Source organism: Columba livia, chromosome 3 (assembly GCF_036013475.1).
Source record: "Columba livia isolate bColLiv1 breed racing homer chromosome 3, bColLiv1.pat.W.v2, whole genome shotgun sequence".
Lineage (NCBI taxonomy): Eukaryota > Metazoa > Chordata > Aves > Columbiformes > Columbidae > Columba > Columba livia.
The window spans coordinates 103,947,343-103,960,801 of NC_088604.1; the positions used below are offsets into that span (position 1 = coordinate 103,947,343).

Sequence of the window (13,459 nt, forward strand, 5' to 3'; positions counted from 1 at the left end):
TCTTTTCAAAGACAGGGAAAGACATTTGGCACCCAGAATTTCATTAAATAAGCAATTTCCTGGTTCTATTTTCTCTTTAATAGGAGTAAATTGAAGGCTATCAAGTGTCCAAGTCATATGCATGAAGCCTTACTTAGCACCTTCCAAAACTCATCAGTACACTCTTTTGCCACCTATTTAGAGAGAAACGCTCATCAACAGCTTGTCACTGTGCTGTAGAAACACGATGATTTACTCAGTGCAGGGAAGGGAAGACAGGTTATGTCTTTCAGTTGACAGACTCCATGAAAATTGCCCAGAAAGAACAGCAAATATCAGTTCAGGACAAAACATACTTTATTGTACTGTAATGTCAGAAGTACAAGAAAAGTACTGCAGAGAACCATGCTGATGGGGCTTCCAGGGTCTGTGGCAGACAGAAGTACAAGATAATGGGGTACTACTGTACTCAGTGCAAAAACTGATTCATTTGAGGCACAAGTACACTATCGTTTAAGCAGCTTGATTCAAGCACAGCTCTGGTATGTGATCTCCTCTGTTTTCTTTCTATGTGACAATTCTATTATAAAGCTACTTTTACATTAAATAGGCAGTAGATTCAAGTCAGGGGTGTCCAAATTGCCACTTGGCAACCAAAAAAATTAAGAAAAATACTCTGCATAGCCACCCTCCACATTTTAGTTTCAGATATGGAGCTGTAGCTAGTGAAAAAGAAAAAAAGTTGTTCTGAAAGGTCAGAGCCCAGATCTGTTTGGTTGGGTGGGGTTTTTTCCCTCCTGTACGTCTGTGGGTAACTTATTTCACATTGACCACAATTTATGCAATAAGAAAAAAGAATCAACTTGTATCTTTGATGAGGAATCATACATATCTAACATTCAAATAAATTTCAGCCCTTGAGATCTTAACTTATGGCTTAAGACACAACACAAATGTTTGGGCACCCTTGAGTTAAGTTAATAAAGAGCATTTTTGCTAAAAAGGCAAGCAAGATCACTGTTTTAAACAGAGCTGACCTCTACAAGAAGAAAGCAGGAATCCGAGTCACTAGTTACTGCTAGGCTGACATGTACTGCTGCCCAGAAAGATAAAAATGTAACATCACAATGAAAAGGTTCAACAAAGTTGAAAGATAAAGGTTTCAACACCAGAAGCAGCATTTGAAAACAAGCTGTTTAAGTTAATCTTTTCAAGAGATGCAGATTGCATAACTCTAGGCATGAACAAACATGCTGGCAATCTTCTCCTTTGACACAGCAGCTGTGTTTAACATAGGAAGTCCTGGGTTTAAAGAAAGCTACTTGAAGAAGAATTAAGATTTGCAATTCCCTGTCTACTTAATGAGATCAGTAGAGAAACGAAAAAATTACTACTGAAACAGTAGTTTCTCAGTGGATCCCTATCATTACAAACACAGCTTGATTTGTAAGCAACGCAAGACTAAACAGACAACTATTATTTTATATTATTACTATGCTTATAAATTACATCAGTTAAAGTTAAAAAAAGCCAAGCAGTTTTGCCCTATTTCAAGAATAGTTTCCAATCAACACCAGTTTACATGGTGAATGGGACTTCACAAATAAACAAGGAATGGTGACATCTTTGGGTCAAGAATGACAAGAAATAATGGGCTCTGTGCTACCAATCAACCTCAACAAGAATATGGCACAAGGGCCAGCCCAAGCTGTACCAACACTGAACCTTTAGCACTCGGCACAAATTCGGATCTCTTTACTTCAGCTAGCAAATCAGGTGAAAAGACTGGGTAAAAAAACACCCAAAACCTAACTAAAAACTTAAGCCAAAAATTGGAATATACTTCTTTAAAAAATCTGTAGTTTTAAAATAACTTTATGCTGACATCAGTTTGTGCAAACTAGAAAAAAATCACTGAATTTCTCTCTACCAAAAGACAAATCCCCCAAATATTTTCCATTTAGCCCACTGTATCTGTAGATACAATCTCAAATCTAACAGATGTAAATGCAAGAGAGAAAAAGTTACAGCATCTGCACAACATTCTTTCTACAAACAGCTGCTGGAGGGAAAGTAAAATATAAAAGAAATGAAGAAAGGAAGGTTCCATCTGAAATACTCTCACAATCTTTCCCACTCTGTAGTCCATGAATCCGACTCTGATGCTAAGGTGACAGTGTATGTAAGCAGATTTTTTTGTTGATTTTATTATTTTTGAGTTTCGGTTGAAGAGAACCTGAGAAGAGACTCAAGTCTCTCAGGAATTGTCGGATGGAACATGCTCCTCAAATCCTTCGCTCTCTCGGACCAATGCTCTTTCCAGGATAACACGGCCTTCCTTGTAGCGCTGGCTGTCTTCAGTGGCAAATTCATAGATCCAACCCAGTTTGCTGTTGCAGTTCTTGCAGCTCACGTCTCGAACCATGTGGCGGCCAGTGAGCATGACTCGATCCTGAACTTCACTGTACTGCAGATTTACCACCTGATACAAATACACAGGTGAGAGGGAAGAGAAAGGATTAGTCTGTCTAGAGCAAAGCTTGATAACAATATGCACGACTATCGACATTTTAAAAGTAGAAGAGCCTGTGACACTGCACACAAACTGAAAACTGCAGTGTAGTAAGTCAACAGCCCTTGAAAATCTAAAGATGTGCTTCACAGGGATGTACAGCCCTCACTGTTTAACTAAGATACATGAAATGCCATCACAAGACATACGAGAGTCTCGAGTACAGTGTTCAACTTTGGGTGCGAAATTCCTGGTGAATAGCTTGTAAACTAATTGACATTAACCCGCTTGTAATATACACAACCTGTTCTTAGCAACTGATGTAGTCATTTGTTCCCAGAAATGAGAACCAAAACATTAAAAGAGGTACTTCAAAAATCTTGGGGTGCTTTTGAAATAATCATCTATGAAAAAGGAAGACTCAGGGGCTGAGAATGCATCCACCTGTTTTTGTGTGCCATCTTGGCAGTTTAAAATATACTTTTTATCTTGTTTAGGCAGCAACACCACAAAAACAGGATGTATAATGCATTGAGAAGTTGACGTCAGAACTATAACTTAAGTGCTAATATGTGGTAGGATTCTAAAAGACAGGCTGTGCTGCTTTCTCAACTTTCCACCTGACCATGTTTGCTCCCTCTGCTTCAGCTCTAAGACTTCTGACTGCAGAAATGTAAACTTCAAACTTCTGTGATCAAACCTCACTACACGACAGAAGAAAAATGGAACCTCAGGATCCAGCGCTTATTGGATGAGCAAGAAATCAGATGCAAAGCTCTTTTACAGCTATGCAGTCTTACATTTATATATAAATACTACTGACAGGATTCAGCATACCAGAAATCCCATAGCTGAGCACAGTTAAGACGTTACTGATGCCTCTGTCAACTCTGCCAATGGCCAAATGGCTTTCAAGAAAAAACCCAAACCAAAACATACCAATGATGACAAGACTAGGAACTTCGTGAGAAAGAAAAGGATGATCACTGTTTTTTCAGTGAGTCTAATGGACAAATCTATATGCAAGGGTTATTAAATCATACTACAATGCATTCAGAGTTATTACTTCATATTTAAATCTGTTGAACTAAATCAAATTTGATGAATAAAAAATATTAAACTAAATCATAGTATTACTGCCTGTGAAACAGACCATGGTTACTTAAAGTTGCCAGTATACTGTTACCTTCACATATTTTAGAAATGAAACAGAATATTACCTATTTTTTTTTATCTGAGTAGAAGTGCAAATGCCTTTGAAACTCTTTGACAGACAAAAGATATTCTCACAGTAAATGTGAGGGTCATATTACAGAAGTCTCCAAAGTTAAAACTCCCTGCATTTTGGCATGACACCTCTATACACACAATCCTCTTTATAGTCTTTCAGTATTGCAGATAAACTAATTTAGATAGCTTGCCATCAAGAGTAAATGTCTTATTTGACTTCAAAGACAGTTGAATAGAACAAAATAAGAATTAAAAAAATAAAATAGTAGTTACACAATACTTTAGCCAAGAAGTTTTTTAGTTTTGATGACAGATTCATATCCCACAAACTCATTTTTCAAAAGCAAATAGTAGGTCCACCTCAGCTTCTTACCAACCTTGTTAAAAAGAAAGGCTCTTCCTGTGGCCCCTGTAAAACGTGTGGAGATGAGCTCAGAACGGTTGGTCAGAATTGTGTCGCAGTTTGCACAGGAGAACAGGCGAGTGCCACCAATATGATCCAGAAAAATTCTTCCCATTTTTAGAAATTATGTAAGTGTATAATCAAGACCTGAAAGCAAAAAGATTATGTACATGTAAAAAAAAAAGCATTGCAGAAATTAAAACAAAGCAAAAAAAAACCCCACACCATAAATACAGCAGAATAATCCGCAAACCAATTCAGCTCATGATTGCAGAGTTTCTTTCTTTCATGGATGAATTACTGAACCATCCTTTCTCATCAAAACAAGTTCTTTGCCAAAGTGATCATCTTACCAGTAAGACAACACACCTAGATACAAACTAATTACATTAAATGAACAAAACATGAACTGAATCCTCTAAAATGTACTTCAGACATTTGTAGGCCACTACTGGACCCTTCAGTTCTTAAAAGCACAATCTTCTACTTCTTTCCTATTTTCTTTTCCTCTTTAATACAATACTGAAATTCCATTTCAGTGTGTTCCCAACAACTCGCTCATGTTAGTCAGCGCTGGGAAACGAAGCACTGAGAAGTACATTGAGTCACGAAGGCAATTATAGTTTAATTTTCCCAAGTCATCCCCCGTTTTTAAAATAGCTATTTATTTTGTCACTTCCCCTCAGCTTTGCACACTTTATGACATAAGCCACACACACCCCACCACTATCCAGGATGCTTTAGTCTTCCAGTATAGCGCACTGGGCTACTGTATTTGGCTTGACACTTACTGGTTTCATATACATAACAACACAGGAAAGGATTTGTTGCTATTTTACGTAATAAATCCACCCAGTCTTTATGCCAGACAGTTTTATATCCAAATGTTTAAAGCTGTCTAATCTAAATACAAAATACTGTGTTATTTACCAAGCTATTTCCAAACCATCATTGCTAAAATACCTGAGCAACTCCAATGAGTAGAAAAACAGAGCTTAGAAAGTTTCTAGCAGCAGATCTGCAGCACTTGATAAACAAACCATTTCACTGCCTGGGAAAATGGAAGTATCACACCAGCTTTATACCAACTAACATAAATTACTCAAAGTCAACTAGCAAGTAGGCACAGAACATACCAGACAGCTGAAAACTTACATCACAAAGGATGAGATAAAATGGCACAGAAATTAAATGATGCTGCTAATTCTATTTCAACTGCAGAATTTTTATGACTAAACATCTATAGTTAAACAAGCTAAATATACCTCCAATTATGTTTCAGATGTGGAATCAGAAGAGTATTGTCTCTGCTTCTGTCATGCACAGCAAATTAACTCTGACACGCTGCAGTATTAAAGTTGTGTGGGCTTTACTTTTTAGAGCAGGAGTTCATAGAGAAATTAATGAAATTTTGTGCTCATCAAGCAAATATTCTATGTGAAATGTCTTTAAGAAGCACAAATGCCTAAATTAAACCCATTTCAGGTTTTAGAGGATCAGTTTCTTAAAGTTTACTACAACATACACAAAGCAAATGGACTAAAACATGTACCTGCACACACAAAATTTAAAATACCACTTTTACATGTAAAAATCATAAGTCACTGACATAATGATTTTTTTTTCCAATTGCTTTATTTCACTACTTTGTTCTCTTAAAATGCAGAGCAATAAATAAGGTTCATGGTATCGAACAGAGTGATTTTGGCAGAAGTTCCTTACATTCAGATTTTTCAAATCACTATTAGTCTTCTGTATCCCGTCTGAAGGATACATGAAAATTCAAAGCAATGGAATGACTCTTTCCTTCAAAAGTGATACAATACCCACTTATCTTCTTGAAAGGATAAATAAAACAGGTCTTAAGTTTGACAAAAACATTTCAAAGACTTAGCTGAGTGTAAGGTGTGACTCCTTGTGACTCCACTCAAAATACAGGAAGGTTTCCTTCAATTTCTCTAAGCATTATACCTTTCTAATATGCCTTTATCTTTCCTAGCATGGGAGGGCAAAAGAGAAAATTAAAATGTGAATAGTAACAGAGTGAAGGAAAATTAACAGACAATAAGTGTGAATAAACAAGTATCAGATAAAGTCTCCAACCAGAAGAAACCACAAATACGAGCAAGAAAAGTAATTGTGACAGATATGCCCAAAAGGCACTTGGCCTAGCTCCACGTGCCATCCTTGCTAATTTTGGATAATGTTATTTTTGTCTTGATTGCATTGGGGATTAAAAACAATTAACCGATCATAAGTTATTTCAAATGTGGAATCAACATCCAAAGGGGTATTTCTTTCAGGGTAAACACAATGGTCACCCTGTCAGTATTTTTAGAAGCTAACACAAAACAAATCCAACAACATTCCTCTGGTCTACCAAGAACAACACAAACACTAAGCTTGGTGACAAGAACAGATCCATTACACAGACTAACCTTGCCAAGCATGCCCTTTTGAAATATATGCATCTGAACACTTAAAATGCAAACACACCACCTATCAAAAAACATAATTCATATCACTGCATGCAGAAAAGCAGGAACCCAGAGTCACTAAAAACAAAATTTAAATACTTCAGAAGAGAGTGCAAGTGTAATTCTCACAAACAAGTTAGAATTCAAAGTGACAGACAAACTTATTACTTCTGGATATGGCATTATGCACAGACTGAAGTACTGAGTCCTGAAGATATTGAATATTAAAATAAATGCATAAATAAATAAAGTTCAAAGACTTAAGGCTGAAAAACCTGCATAGTAATACAAGGCCTAAATTCTTCAATATTTTATATCACCCAAAAAATATGAAAGTAACCTCACCCAGTATTTAAATGAGAAAGAAACTTCCAGTAAGGCTTTGGTCCCAAAAGAAAGACAAAGTGTGATTCATTTGATGGTAGCACAAGGCTGTGAGAATTCAGACTAAAGTTACAGCGGAATCTAATAAGCCAACTGGTACCAGAACAATTTTCTTCAGAATACAGTGCATAAGAAAACATGTATTCTTGAAATAAAGGAATACACTTTTTAAAATTTTGAAAACTGAATTCTACAATCTGCATTGTAACAGTCAAAACAGTCTAGATTTTGAGTATGTTTTTTTTAAAAAAAAAAATGCAAAAATCATGTCATCTTACTAGAATGTTTAGTGTTTAAAATAACCTCTAAACTTAACTGCCCCCAGTAGATTTCAGTAAGAATAGACAGGAGCCTACAACTACCAGTACCTCTCAGTTTTGATTGCTACAGGATTTCAATGAATCTGTAAGGATCTAGTTGAAGTGTTGTAAAACCAGTCACCTTATATTAGTCCATGCAGGGAAAGTAGGAGAAAAGTTACAAAATAACTGCTAGTAAGGAATGACTGCTCATAAGGAAGCCTTCAAATGAATTAGCTAACATGGAACTTCTGCTTTTTCCTCACATATAAGGTAGCAAATTTATTTTCAACTTGCAATCATTTCACACTCTTCCCTCCATTTTTTTTGAGCACATCAGAACAAGGGAAAGCCATTTTCCATTGCTCTCAGGCTCATATCCCTTACTTACAGAAATGGTGTGTACAAAGTCACCCAAAATAACTGTGTAATTTTTTTCCTATAGTTTTCACTTCCCATGTAAAAGGTGTGGGCGTCTATTTATGTTCACACATACATAAATGATCTCAAAAAAGCCACTTATAGGCAGCTTTTATAGGCAGTGGGTGTGCTCTCTTAAATGGAGAAGTCAAAGAATTGTGAAACATTAAAGCATTTCTAAAGCTTAAGATCCTCCAGTTAGGGGGAGGAAAATCCAAGATGTGCATTTCTTGCACATTCATACACTATCTACTCTTAAAAGCAGCGAAAATAACTTCTACAGGCTCAGAGAGCCAGTCAGGTTCCCTATTGCTATTCACAGCCCCAAAAAGCGACACTACCGTATCACACCAATCCCATCATGCTACTAGCAGAATTTTCAGAAGCAGTGGACAGGCATCTTGGTTATTCACAAAACCAAATGCTGAGTAAAGAACAGAGAATATTTTTTTTAGCCCATGATTTCATCTTTAAAGTCAGCAAAGCATTCTTCGTTGGATATGTCACTGATGAAATCCTAGTGACCCTGCCCTCATGCAAACTACACACAAATCCTAATATTAAATTAATGGCTCCAATGTAAAAAAGGCAGACTTATTTACTTTCACTAATGGGATATAAAGTATTTACCACTTGTCAAATGTATACGGTTCAGAGACAGGTGCTTTAATGAACTGAGGGATGATGCCACGGTGTCATTAGTTGGCACCCTGACCACCACTATCAACGTGCATTCTCAAGAGGACCTTCAGCAGCACGATCAATGACGGCCCATGTTACTTAACTATTGAGGTTTAGTGACAGTGCATTATTTTGACAGTACAAACCTTGGTACAACTTCTTAGTCATACTGAGAAACATTTCCTGCCTGCATGCTTCTCCCAGTGAGTGCATGGACACGACAGGAAACACAAGCACTGTGGCTGTGATCTATAATATGTATTCCTAGAGCGGTATGCTCCCAAACTTCCACCTGTCTTTCAGCGTTGATTTTGGCAACACTGAGCAACAGCTGTCAAAGAGCTGACATTCAACAGCTTAAATCTGACCACTATCTGCACACAGAGCTGAAGTCACCTGAAGCAATACTTGGTTGGTATTTGTACTACCTAGTTTTGCCTACCTTCACAAGCAATAAAGAACAAAAAAGTAACACAAAGAATTATTTATTAACATTTTTAAAACTAACAGTCAGTGCTTTCTTGTACCAGAGTACTTCTCTCGAAGACACAGAACCGTCAACTTTTGGGAGAGCCAGCAGGCACTTCCTATATACACACCAGACTCTGGATATTTCAGGAACCTCAGTGTTGCTTCAGCACCATCTACTGCATCTCAGATCTACAATAGAAAACAGCTGCTAGTTAAAGGATTAAAAAAAAAAAAAAAAAAAAATCACAGCTTCTCTTTCATCATTTTACCAACTAAAAACATTTTCTTTTGTATAGTGAGCCAACAAGCACTCTCTCCCCATTGAAAAATGGCTGTGCATTCCCCTAGGTACAGCAAAGCATTCTCAAGATGTACTTACTCTGGAACAGGGCTTAAACTTCATATCTTGGGAAATGGACTTAAGCTTCCTCTTCTCATCTTAGATATAGACAAAAGAGGAAAAGAATACTTAGCATGGATACACAAGACCACACATTAAAGAATCACTGGGTAAGCAAAAAAATAAAAGTTGCTCCTTACCTTGCCATGTTTCTGCTGCTCACAAGTAGGGATGCATCTGAACACACATGAAGTCAGTCTCTTAGGAGGCCTGAGATTCAACCGTCTGCTGCTGACTCCTGCAACTGTTGAAGCAGCAGGGCCTGGCCTCTGCCTACATGCAGAATTCATTATCAGAAAGCATCACACGTAGCCAAATGTGAAGTAAGAAAGCGAACTGGAACAGTATGCAATGCTCATCAGAGCCATCCAGCTACTGTAGCACACTGTACAAGGAAGTTAAGACAGTCAGATGACTGAAGAGGCTTTGGCAAAGTAAGGAAAGGTGTGCCCAGATGCAGCGCACAGCACCTGCCTAGAACAGGCTGCCTTGCTGGATGAAACTGCATTTGTGCCAGTTACAGCAGTGTAATTTTCTACTGCAAGTTACAGTAGTGTAATTTTCTAATGCAAACTGGCTTTTTTTGCTAGGTAAGGTGAAAGCTTTGTATTAGGAAACTGGCATTTAAGGATGTTAACATTATATTGGTGTATGCAAACACTAACAAAGGGTAGTTTGTTTCAAGTTTACAGAGAGCAGAGCCATACAGGTGGGTGCTTGTTTCCTATACAGCCCCCATATCTCAGCATCTCCCGCACAGTAACTTACACCCTCATAATACTTGTGCTAGATAATGTATAAAACTATCAGTTTACAAATGGTATCAGACTCAGATTGATTTTCTTTCCCACTACTACACAAAGAGTCCAACAGCAGCAACTACTCCTGCCTCCTTGTTTGTTTTTCCCTTCCTTTTTCCCTTTCCCTTCCTGTCTCCCCTTTCCCTAAGAGAATAAAAGGGTCACCTTAATTCCTCAACTGTTTCCAAGAAAGCTGTACTTCCTGGTTTTATGATAAATTTATTCTCATACAAATTAAGCAGATAAAACAACTTTTGCCTATCAATCCGTTCTGCCACTCTCAGAAAGCTAATCTAATTCAGAATTTCTGTTTTCATTGCTGAAGTGACACAAGTGTTCACCTGGAGACACCATTGGTTTCATGAGTCATTAAAAAAAAAAATAAAAATCAAATAAGCAAACTTTAAAGAAATGCTGAAAATACAAGGATCATCCAAAGGTCCATACAAACTACATCCAGCTGGCAGAAAGGGTGCTAACATGCTCAGTGCATCTCACCAAGACATTTTTATATTAACTAGGAAACTCCTAAATGTAGGTAAAGGCTCCAAAATTAAAGACAGTCTTGCTACCAAACATCTACAGTGTACAGGCATTTCCTCTACACATTTAACAAGATATTTTTAAGTTAAATCTTGCTAAGGGGAATTACGTATTTCAGCAAGAGCTGAGCAACTCAAGATTTCAACATAGGTCAAACGATAGTAAACAAACATGAATCAATGACCTAACTTGGACAACACTACTTCAGAGCCTCTGATGACTACCAGCAGAGGGAATGCTAAATATATATATTTATATATTTTTGTGTGTGTGCATGTGTACAACTCTCAGTCTGTCAGATGACAAGTAACAAATTTCATCTGTTTTTGTCATCTTCTCTACTGGGCTTTGAGACGCAATTCATTTTGTTCTTACACACTTGGCAGCCACATCTGAAATTCACTCGATTATTAAAATCTCTATATATGAATAATTAGATCTGCATTCTATAAGTTAAGTACTTCCACAGCTACGGAAGTGAAAGTAGCAGATGACAAAAGCCTCCAAATAATATTTCTGAAGACTAATATTAGAAAAAGAGAGTAACACTTAAAAACTGACAGTTTCATTTGTCACTAACATTACTTGAATTTGGCAATCCAGAGTGAGTCTATACATAAAAGGATTATATATAGCTGTTTTATATATAGCTATAATACATAGCTGAACCAGCTGATGGGGGAATGTTTACACCCATGGAGCAAGTTCTCTCACTTTTTGCCATCAGTCACAAACATTAATTATGCTAATGATCAACCTACTGCCATTAGTTGTTGACATCAAGAGTTGCCCTGCAACACCTACTACTTTAAGAAGAGCCATGCCCTGTGTTTCTCTCTCACGAGACTTGCGTACCTCTCTGTTGTTATTTCAATCTAACACCATGTTCATTGTTTAAAGAAAATAAATAAAAACAATTTATTAAATTCTATTGCAATATTAGTCTAAAACACAGGCTTTATTCTTAATTAACCAGCCGGATTATTCTAATCTGTATGTGCTTGCACAGTACAGCTGAGGTCTGTACACAGCATAACGATTGAACAGACAGCTGCCAGTCTTTGCATTCCTTTTTGCTTTGACTAGAACCTTTTCCAGAGTGAAAAAGCACTTGCCAAATATTTCAGTTTCCTGGGAATCCATGCTTTTAAAGGCAAAATCCAACCTCAGAGCTGACAGGCAAAGCTGGCTCATGGCTGGAAGAGCCCCGAGCACCTCCATGATCAAATACCAACTACCACTCGTGTCTGACAACCGGCTCCCGCCGAGAGTCACCTCTCAGGCGGGACGCGGGGTTTACTCAGGGCTGCTTCGGTGATGACTAAGTGTCCAGGGAGCGGTGCAGGAGCAGCACCGTCTGATCGGAAGGGAGATGCGCCAAGCGTCACTGCTGCCCCGCGGGGGCACTGCCGCTGCCCGGCAGACCCGCGCTAACGGCAGGGCTGGCGGGGGGTTGACCCACGCTCCGCGGGCGGCGGGACCGGCGCCGGCACTCGCCGCAGGGCGGCTCACCCCCGCGTAACCCTTCCCCGCAAAGCCGGCCTGCGCCACCCCCGACGGAGGCGACGCGAACCCCGGCGCTGCGGCCGCTGCCGACGGGGACACCCCGTCACGCTGAGGTGGGGGCGGCGACTCCCACCCCCCGCCCACGCGTGCGCGGTCGAGCCGCGCGCGCCGCGGCCGTTGCCCCCGCGCCGCCGCCGCCACTGCACACAAAGCCCCGCGCGGGGGCGGGCCCCAGCTGAGCGCCGTCACGGGGGCGCGCGCAGCCAACCGCCGCCGGCTCGGCCCCCGGCGCCGCCGCCGGGCGCTGCCGGCAGCGCAGGCAACTTGACAACAAACAGGAGGAAACAGCTGACGGGAGGCCCCGCCGCCGCTGCCGCCGTGAGGGGCGCCCGGGCTGACCACCGCCCTCCCCCCGCAACCCGGGCGACCCCACACCCCCACGCCCGCTTCCCCTCCGGCCGGGCGTTGGGGAGGACGCGGCGGAGGGACCCGGACACGGCTCCTCGGCCCCCTGCCCCAGGCCCCGCACAGGAACCGGCCCCAAAAGTTGCCACCGCCCCGCCAGGGAGGAGAGCCGCCGGCGGCGGTGCGGGGCCGGGGGAGGAAGTTGTGGCGGCGGCGGGGAGGGGGTGCTCGGTGCCGGCCCTGGGCTGAGGGCCGGGCAGGAAGGCTGGGCGGCGCTGAGGGACGCTGACGGAGGAGAGGACAGGGTGGGGGAAGGCCGGTTCTTTGTCGCGGCGCCGGGCCGCAGCTGGGCAAGCAGGACCGGCGCTGCCCCCTCCGCACCGCCGGGCCGGAGCGGCTCGCCCGGGGCCCCACCGCGGCCCGAGAGACACAGCACCGCGGCACGGAGCGGCGGCCGCCACCTCCCTCCCCAGCCGCCAGCGGCCCGCCCCAGCCTCCTTGGGCAGTGCGGGGCGCGGCGCGGCCCCTCGCCCGGTTACCTGGCGCAGGGGAGCGGCGGCGGCAGCAGCTCCGTGCCCGGTGTCTTACCCCCGCCCTCCACAGTCCCGACGCTCTGGCTCGGCCGCGCGGCTCCGCCCCCTCCCGGCCCCGCCCCCGCCGCACGTCAATCAGCGCCGCCGAGGCCCCGCCCCCGCCGCCTCACGGCTCCACCGCCTCCCGACCCCGCCTCGCCCACGTCAGTCAGCGCTGCCGAGGCCCCGCCCCCCCACCTCCCGGCTCCGTTCCGCCCCGCCCCCGACTTGAGCCGTAGCCTCATGACAGTGAGTGGGGCCGCTTGCGGTGTCTCACACAGGATCACAGAATCGACTGGGCTGGAAAAGACCTCAGAGATCATCAAGTCCAGCCCTTGGTCCATCTCCAGTCCATTTACTAGATCATGGCGCTAAGT

At 41.9% G+C, this 13,459-nt stretch overlaps 1 protein-coding gene across 5 annotated transcripts; it reads right to left on the bottom strand.

Annotated features, from left to right (window-relative positions):
• Positions 1–318: 318 nt before the first annotated feature.
• YPEL5 (yippee like 5) lies at positions 319–13,184 on the bottom strand. 5 transcript variants are annotated; one of them, XM_065058663.1, is made up of 7 exons: positions 13,050–13,177; positions 9,397–9,529; positions 9,236–9,294; positions 8,985–9,045; positions 4,478–6,119; positions 4,099–4,271; positions 319–2,461 (listed from the first exon to the last, which is right to left on the bottom strand). In XM_065058663.1, exons 6-7 carry the CDS (start codon positions 4,237–4,239, stop codon positions 2,237–2,239), a joined length of 366 nt encoding a protein of 121 aa, XP_064914735.1. In that variant the 5' UTR covers positions 4,240–4,271; positions 4,478–6,119; positions 8,985–9,045; positions 9,236–9,294; positions 9,397–9,529; positions 13,050–13,177; the 3' UTR covers positions 319–2,236. The 5 variants fall into 5 exon arrangements, with proteins under 5 accessions (XP_064914735.1, XP_064914732.1, XP_064914734.1 ...); XM_065058660.1 differs by lacking the exon at positions 4,478–6,119; XM_065058662.1 differs by lacking the exon at positions 4,478–6,119 and having other exon boundaries at positions 8,913–9,045.
• Positions 13,185–13,459: the final 275 nt, after the last annotated feature.